The sequence below is a fragment of the Myzus persicae genome, unplaced genomic scaffold, assembly GCF_001856785.1.
Source record: "Myzus persicae strain clone G006 unplaced genomic scaffold, MPER_G0061.0, whole genome shotgun sequence".
Lineage (NCBI taxonomy): Eukaryota > Metazoa > Arthropoda > Insecta > Hemiptera > Aphididae > Myzus > Myzus persicae.
In genome coordinates this window covers 479,376-488,929 of record NW_019104045.1, presented here as the reverse complement: position 1 = coordinate 488,929, position 9,554 = coordinate 479,376, and the positions used below count along the sequence as shown (strand labels likewise).

The following is a 9,554-nucleotide window of genomic DNA, read 5'->3' as shown; positions in this document are numbered from 1 at the left end:
TTAGTACCTGAACAGATGATATTGTGCTGTAATTTTGTAACATGATTCCAGTATTTATATACAATGATATTACGATGTGCATTCCAATAGTTATTGTTTATTGGGGTTAATTAATATTTGAGTCATTCCCATTCGTATTGTACGAAATATAGAAAATACGAATGTACACTCATCTCTGCAGTTGTAGAGGTATAATAACTAGTTTTTAAAAAATAAATTATCTTATAGAAATGTAATGCGTAAGAATCCAACAATTGAATGTTCGAGTTTTCATAGGTCCACTACTAAACCTAACTGTTGTACAAAATTCAATTTTTGGTGTTGATATTGTATTGAATCTAATTAGAATAATATTATGTACATAATGAAATAATGAATACAGTAAAAAAAACTCCAATATACCATCAGCTTGCATCAGTATTAATTTTTAATTTTTTTTTTTTAAATGTCGTTTATTTATGAAAATTTACAATCTATACAAAAATGGTACAATAAGTAAATGTTTATAATGATTAAAAGTGGCGATGAGGGGAGTACAATTAGTAGAAGTTTCACATTAGAATTTAATTTTTTATAAAAGTAAAACAGATGTAAATACTATATACTTTATTTTGTTTTAAAAATGATATCAATAACATATTAATTAAGATTTATCTGAATTATAAACAGTGAACTGAATTAAATAATAACACAATAATATACCTATATAACATGGTGTACCTCAATACTGTTACACATTTGTGTCCAAATATTTTTAATTTTTAATTTATATAATTGAATGGAATTTAATTAATGTAATAAAACTGATGCCAGTATTAAAATAACTTACCGGTGTACCAATGCATTGATTATAAAATATAATTATATATAGAATTCATTATAATCATATTGCACTATAATTATAATAAATAAATGATTTAATAATAATATAAGAACTATTATTAAAAATTTATAAATAATAAATTATTTTTGATTGATAATTTACTAGAGGGTAATTTACAAGAGGTAATATAAATTATTATCTTGAAATATTATTATTAGGTACAATTTATAATTTATATAATTATTATATTATTACTGTAGCTGTTTTTCCTAATGTATCATTTAGTTTAGGTACCTATGTATGTGTGTAATTAACTGTGATATAATAAACGAATATTTATAATCTTACTTATAATGTTGTAGGGCAATATTTTAATATGGGTTATATTTTGTTATAAATATGAGTAATATGACTATCATAAAGACGCTTTTAGTCTAAAGATACGGAAAATATTTTATAGTCTATTACTGCGGGGTCGTTTTACCTACGTGTCAAACATGGAGGTGTGAGACTTCAACAGTGAAAAGTGAAAAAATTTTTAAAATTAAATAAAAAAAACGTTTCAAACGATCTGCACGGACAACCGGTGAAAAAGAAAACAAACAACTGCAAAAGGCACATAATATATTATTATTATAGGGGTATGTAACTATATATTTAGGTGGGTAATAGACAGCACGATTGTTAAAAAACGTCTATAAAAAATATATATTATATTTCAATTTAATTTAAAAAAATCGCAAGCGATAAAAATCGAGAGTGGACAACGAAACGGGCCGCAAAGGAAAGGCGGGCGCGCGCGCACACTGTATACACGCACGTGAAACTCGCGGGCGCACGGCGTATGCACAACAGCAGTACGACAGTACGATATAATATTATGCCGAACAGTCGCGGAGGAGGATGCGTGCGCGTGAACGTCGAAGGGGGCCGCGTCGGCGGCGTTGGCGGAGGCGAGCGGCGTCGACGGCGTTTTGCGGTATAGCGAGGCGAGCGAGGGCGGCGAAGAAGGGGCGCCAAAAGTCCTCCGGTCGTTACGTCGGACACATACACGTAGGGTGGTGGCGGCGGCGGCGGCGGCGGTGGTGGGCGCCGTATTCTAACACGGGCGTCGTCGTCGTCGCCGCCGCCGCCGCCGCCTGAACAAGCGTTGACCGGCGACGGCGTCCCCCACCAACGCCGCCGCAACCGCGTCGCGTCCAACACGCACACGCACACTCGCAAGCGCGTGACGTATACACAAACACACATCCGCGCGCACACACGGCGCGCCCGCACAGTACGTCGACGCGAGCTCCGTAGGTGTGTGTGTGTGTGCGTGTGTGCGTGTGTATGTGTGTTGACGCCGTTGCGTGAAACCGTCGACGCTTGCCGATTGGCCGGGCCGGTCTCGACCAATCCGGACGCGACTCTCATTAACACTCGGACCGGGGCGTCGGTGTTGTCACATCGCCGCCGCCGCCACACAGTCAGTCGGCACCGAGCGCGCTAACCGTTGTCGTCGTCGTCGTCGTCGTTGTTGTCGTTGTGGTCGTAGTAGTAGTGTGGCGAGTCGTCTCTACACGGCCCCCCCGTGTTTGCACATTATACGCGCGCACACACCACCGTCATATTTTTTAACGTTAATACATGAACACATAAAATATTTTATAATCGTCGTCGCGTCTAATATTATAATATTAAAAAAAAATTTTTCACGTTCGAAAATATTCGTCGTGACCGCGTGCGCACAACAGCAGTCGACCGTCTCGCGTGTGATACTCGATATAATAATAATATCTGTCTTAAATAACACCGCGAGGAAAGAATATAAGTTTCGTTTCGTATTGGATTTTTTTTTCACTTTCCGTACTCCGTCAATCACTCGCGGTAAACATTTGTGAATGCTCGTGCAGGAGTCTGGTCCACCGTAGTGGCTGGGTCAAACGGTAACGGCGTGGACGGCGTGGCTGTTATGCGGTTCGAGCAAGCGGACCTCAGGTGCCGGTCACCCCGTGGGGCACCGGACACCCCGCAAACCGCTGCCGCTATGACCGGCGGCCAACGTTCACCAGACACATCGTTCACGGCGGCCCGTGCGTCGTCCACCGACTTTTCCGTCAGCTCGCTGCTGACGAACAACAACAACAGCAGCAGCGGCGGTGCGCCGCCGTCCACAGTCCAGCAGCAAGCCGGTGGCCAGCAACAGCAGTATCCGCCGCCACCTCCACCGCCACCCGGTCTGTCGGCCGCGGCGGCCGCAGCGTATGCCATGGGTGCCTGTTATCCGGGCACCATGATACCCATGCCGAAGATGCACCATGGCCCGCATCACCCGGGCGCCGGTAGCTATCCGGCCGAAGAAATGCTCGCGTTGGCCGCGGCCGTCGCGCACGGCGTACACCATCCACACCCGGCGGCCGCGCTACCCCGGTCTGTGGTCAGGCCCGAGGACGACGGAGTGGTCGACGATCCCAAGGTCACGCTGGAGGGCAAGGATCTGTGGGAAAAGTTTCACAAGCTCGGCACCGAAATGGTCATCACCAAGTCTGGCAGGTCGGTCTTGATAAAATATAATATTCACTTTTTTAATTTAAGATTATGCCTGACTATAATATTGTCTAATACTATAAACGTTAGGATTCCCTAGCCTACCCATAGAGTTTGTGAGTGTTAAGTAAATAATATAAATTATACGATATGATTTCTCTTTTTGAAAATATAATCACCGGCCGTTTTGGGCCAATTTTTTCTCGAGCGTTAAATATTATTTCGGTAATAAAAGTAACTTATAATTATTGCGCCATATTATTAACGATGATTCTAATCTGCGTGATTTACATATTTGTATTCATAAGACCGTGTAGTATTATAAATAGCCAGATAGGCATATAGGTAAATGGAAATTTCATGTTATTGCTTAAAATAAATTAATTTTATTGTTGGTGGTATTTATAGTGGGAATATGAAGTATTAAATTTTTTTTTTAATTTCCAATCAAAATTTAACGCTTCATTATTATATTGCGATCAATTGGCATTAGCCTAACTATTATGTTTACCGTACTTTAGTTTTCTAAACACATTTTGGTCAATTTGTGCCTTAAATATTAAATTGAAACTAAAACATTGGCTGGTTAATATAAAGTAACTGTAATGACTAACGTATATATTATATTGTTTCTTATACATTTAAATAAATGTTTCGTAATTTTCAATCCTCAATTAAAATAAATTAAGGCGACGTAGGTACCTATCTAGTTTTTAATTTTTTTTTTCTATTTTAAGTTCTATTTTCTAGAGTAATTTTTTCAACAACAATTAGCTATAATCAGTTAGTGCCATCGCACTGCAGAATGCATGTTGGCAAGTAGGTATAAAGTACCTACGGTATTGTAATTATATCGTGGTTCGTAATGTTCTATTGATAAACTATTAACGTCGCCTTGGGGCCATAAGGAAAAGCTGTCGCGCAGCCCACACGACCAAATCGCCTTAAACACTACAATGTAAATATATAATATATAAGTGCAGTGTGTGTGTACGATCTTTGGCGCCAGACGACAATTAAACCCAACATTATGGACGGATTTCCATTATGATGATGATGATGATGATGATGATGAGTACTATGACGATGTGCCTAATCACTATAACGTCGTCGCTTCTGTTTTTTAACTGCTGCAGTAATAGCGTATAGTATAATAGTAAAGTTGTATAGCGTGTAAATAAATAAACAGTTTATCAATAATAAATGATGATCCGGAAATTGCAATTTCTATAAACTATTATTGCACCTATATTGTACAATATACACGATCGAAAACTTAAATCTTAATTTTATTTCAACCTTATAATATGATGTGTAGGCAGTACCCGATCGTGGTTAAACGGAAAATACGTCCATCTTCTCGTTTGAAATAGCTGAGTTTAATTTTGGATTTTAACTTATTTTATTTAAGCACCGGCTGTGATGACGTGAATTTCATCGCGTCGATTTATTGTCGCTTTTGACGTTGTGTGGAAATATTGAAAAATGTCCGTTTTATGCGCAACTATTAATATTATATAATTCAAAAACGTCGAAGACGTATACAGCAGCATAATATATGAGTACTATAATATTATATATTTGCAATTTCATTATTATTGTTGTTATTTGCTACCTGCTTTCTCGACAAACAATAATCGTTTTCGTTTAGTTATACTCGATTTACATGCAAATGTATTTTATCCAACCGTATAACAGAATAAATTAACTTACAACGCTGTGTGAATGGGATATCCACAACAGATAACAACACGTATTACGTTTTTGAAAATTTTGTATTTTAACTAATTGTAGAATGTGTTTTGTTAAATTGTTTGGTCAGTTGAATCCGGTTGAATCGATGCTGGATTGTTAAAAATGAATCACTCTTGAAATAAAAAAAAATAACATGTATGAATGGGGATGCAATATTTGTAATTTTAATAATACCCACTGTAATATTGTTTCATTGTTTACATACCTGGCATATTATTGGTATTATTTAATATTTATTTATAGGTAGGTACATATATATATATATTTTATTACATAATAGTTGTATACGTGCTTAGCTAGAGAATATAAATATGAATATCATATTGACCGTAGTGAATGTAACTCCCTAAATGCAAAATATTATTTACATTTTACAACTAACTTGTAAATATTACTGTCTAGATATTGCAATCTGTGCCTTGTACTTCAAGAAGCATCTAAATTGTTGACTATGTTGACATCATTCAACGATTAGGTTGACAAGGTTATAAAATCAATTATTTGAAAAGTTACACAACGCATAGTGTAAACGATAAATATTTCTAAAGATTCCAGCTGTAAATATATAATAGTGTTCTACATAAACTTTTATTAAATATGCAAGAATAGCACTTGAATGGTTTGCTTTTATGTTTAAAGTGGATATTATTTATAAGTATTAATAACATAGATTTTAATCAATTTCAAGTTTTTTGTATGCACATGGTTTTGCAAAGAAAGTTTTACTTATATACATTAGTACATTGCGGATATAACGCAGACTATTGTAAATTTGTTGATGCAAATGCAACAATCAAACTATTATTCTAAATTGTAATTGTAATTTTATTTATTTATCAGTTTAATTTTATATAATAATATAATATATCATATACCCTAAGTTTAAAATGTTTTTAATGAGTGATTTCTTTCTCATGTCGTTATAACAGTCAACAAAACTCTACCATCAACAATCTACGCTGTCAATGTGTGTTTGATATTGTATAGATTTTTTATAACCGTATAATAATAATAATAAAAAAAGTGTGATAATAGGTTTAAGTATGGATTACGTTATAATAGTTTTGATTTTTATACTAACGTTCGAACAAGTAATTTTTATTTTGCTGTAAATTATTTCAAAATTATTAAATTTATGCGATAAATTATTTTCTAAATCTATTTTATTGATGAAAGTGGATTCTATATTTTTCTAAATGTACATTTATTAATATCTCTAACAAAATTCCTGTATTTACTGACTTTAATCAAAATAATTATAAAACTATAGTTTATAGATGGGTACAATAGAATTTATTATTTTAGTATTTGAAACTATATTATAGAAAACTAATATTAACTTCAACCGCTGATAGGTATTATAGTTTTATTTATTTTTTAATTTTAGCAGGTTTACTGTTTATTTTGATAATAAGATATAATTATTCTATCAGTTATATACAAAAATAATTTTATATAGATTTACAGATACCCCCATAATAACCATTTATAACATAATATGTATACCCACATGATAATATAATTATAGGTACATATTAATATTGAGGCATTTAAAGTACCTGAATAATATAATTAAATAACTCCAAAGGATTTACATAACCTATTTTATTAAATCGATTAATATTATACTTAGATATTTTATCTACTAAATGTGTGACTTCAATGTATTAATCAGTTAATTTAATGATAATGAATTCTACATTTCAAATTAAAATAAATGTTTATAACTGAAGATATATGAAAAAACATATTAAACATTAAGTTTTATAAATACAAACTATGTTTTAGTATTAATAAATATTCTGTACTTATTATAACAACTATTGTGAGTAATTAAAATATAATTGTCTTGGTCGGTCGAGCAGCGGTCATTGTTAAAAATGTTATTATATAAGAATGTAATATACATTTGTATACATTATGTCTTGGTTTATTTTTTTGCTGAAAATTTGCATAAACAGTAATTTGTATTCTTAAAAACACAGAATTAATTGACTTAAAATTACGTTTATGTTGGATAGCAATAATAAATTGATGAAGTGTTGATAAAAAAAATCAATGTTTCTTTGTATTTAGCACATCAATCGTGTAAAGATACTCATAAATGGTAATTTTATTTCAAAGACTTCTTATTCTCTTTTTGGAATTAAAAATATTTGTCAGTTCTTCTCACACTTTCATACTGTGCGCTGTGCTGCTTTTTGTAGTAATTTTTTTTTTTTAATTTTTTTTACTTCCGACCCCGCGTATTATTCGTAGTATTGTATACCGGGTATTCATTTAATAAAACGAATAATATTGCATTTGAGTTACATATTATTTCTGAAGAAACGATTATAGTATATTATGTGTATACCTGATGTATATACCATGTGAAACACTGTACAAAAAACATAAGTTAATTCATTTTAGAGTTAATTATATTCTGGCACTATAGAACTATGCATAAACCTTTTGAAATAAGCTTTCAAAATTGTTTTCTCATGGTATATTTTATCAACTATCAATTAGCATTTTAAACATGGATATACCTGTAAATATATTGAATTTACCTATATAAATTGCAAACTATAAAGTATACAATACAATTAATAGTAATTGTTATGATTTATGAACATAACAACGTAAATTATATCGGCCAAAATTATAACTGAAAACCAACAATTTTCGTAAATTGCCGTTAGCCGTATTGCCTTTATATATTATAATATTATTTTATTTTAAAATTAATTTCCAATCGCAGTTGTTGACACTTGAGGCGCAGTGTCGTTCAGCTGCAGTGGGTATAGTTATATTATCCGTCGCATAGAAAATTGCAGATACCCTATGACTGTTGATAATTAAATGCGTTAATAGAATCAACCTCTTACTATACCTATATATGTATCGGTAATGCGCATTATTGCAGTCTGCGAGTTCAATTTATAATTTATATGTGTATAATAAACCCACGCGTTATATATAGATATACACTTATTTTTTTTCTATTTTAATCTATGATTTTACCAAGGACTGGGCAATAATAACAATAATAGTAATAATAAAATGTAATAATGATGGGGACGATGATATTATCAACGTTATATAGGTAGACGGACATAATAATAACAACAACAACATCATCATCATATAGTACACCTATAATGTACGACAATCATTATTATATGATGACCGTGTACGTACGGTGTGCGAACGGATAAAATAATAATATCAACATGTTATTATTTAAGCACTTATATATTTTGATATTATATCTATTCGCTGTTCGCTATTACGAGATGCACGATAAAGCGATGCCTTGTAATATTTTAAACGGACAAAATGCGAAACCGATTAATTGGTTTGCGCGAGTTAGGTTCTCGCACGTATCATCGCAATATTTGTGTGCGCGTCGTCGTATAATAGCGTGTGTGTTCGTGTATTTGTATGCGTGTGTGCGTGTGTGCGTCTAGTGTTACAAGGGGTAGAGACCGGTAGCGGCGGCGACGGCTGAGTGAATGGGGGCATACATCTACACACACACACACACACACACACACACACAGACATACAGGTCCTTACACTTATATATACCTATATAATAATATACACAGACACACTCACACACACATACCGTGTTCCCGGGGTGGTGGCTATGGTTGTGGTGTGGTGCAACGGTAGTACAGGGTAGGTGGGGGTGGGCGAGCGGCGTTTTTTTTTTCAACGGCAACAATGGACTTTCCCCCCTCTCGTCCTCCGTACGTTACTGTCGGCGGACTATAATATAGGAGAAGGCGGCGGCGGCGGCGGCGGCTCCTTGACAATATATTATAAAAGTGTGCGTGCGTGTGCGTGCGTTCTCCCGGTAATAGTCGTCGCGCAATAGTAAGCCTACGTGTGCGTGCGTGTGTGTACGATGTAAAATAATAATAATAATAATAATAATAATAATAGTAAAAAACGAATCTACGTGCGCATGGTTTGCTGTGCAGCGTGTTATACAGTCGCGCGGCACACGCACGCACGGCGTTTCTCCTCTATATCCGCTCTCTTTTGTTCTATTCGCGACGACGCGTTGTTTTATTATTTTATCGATCGACGTGTGTGTGTAGGCCGCGGCTAGTGCCGTGTATTCGTGTAGTTCGGAAAACGTTATTCAAATGCTTAGGAAAAAGGAGAAAAGAAAGTTAAATATTATCAAAACTGTTTGTTTCGATTAATGATAATATATATAATAAGACGAAAGTGGGCTCTCGGGTGTCGGACAGGGACGGACTGGTCGCGCGTGCACATCATGATAGTATCGTCTATAAATTATTATTATATTCTAGCTTTTTTAACACCTTGCGATACATAATATAATATACGAACAATTGCATTATTATACTCTCGCGCTGTAGTCGCTTCCGTTACAATCATCAGATGGGTGTATATTGTGTAATACCGCAAAACACGTCTGTGTCTGAAC

At 34.6% G+C, this 9,554-nt stretch overlaps 1 protein-coding gene across 7 annotated transcripts in view; it reads left to right on the top strand.

Annotated features, from left to right (window-relative positions):
• Positions 1–2,140: 2,140 nt before the first annotated feature.
• The window catches only part of LOC111038007 (optomotor-blind protein-like), a 50,159-nt gene continuing 42,745 nt past the window's right edge, over positions 2,141–9,554 (top strand). For 2 of the 7 annotated variants that reach the window (XM_022320917.1, XM_022320919.1), the window contains exon 1: positions 2,150–3,358. In XM_022320917.1, the coding sequence (XP_022176609.1) occupies positions 2,778–3,358 (581 nt within the window). In that variant the 5' untranslated portion in view covers positions 2,150–2,777. Of the gene's footprint in view, positions 3,359–9,554 lie in introns of all 7 variants that reach the window. The other 5 variants (XM_022320918.1, XM_022320916.1, XM_022320922.1 and 2 more) reach the window with 5 other exon arrangements.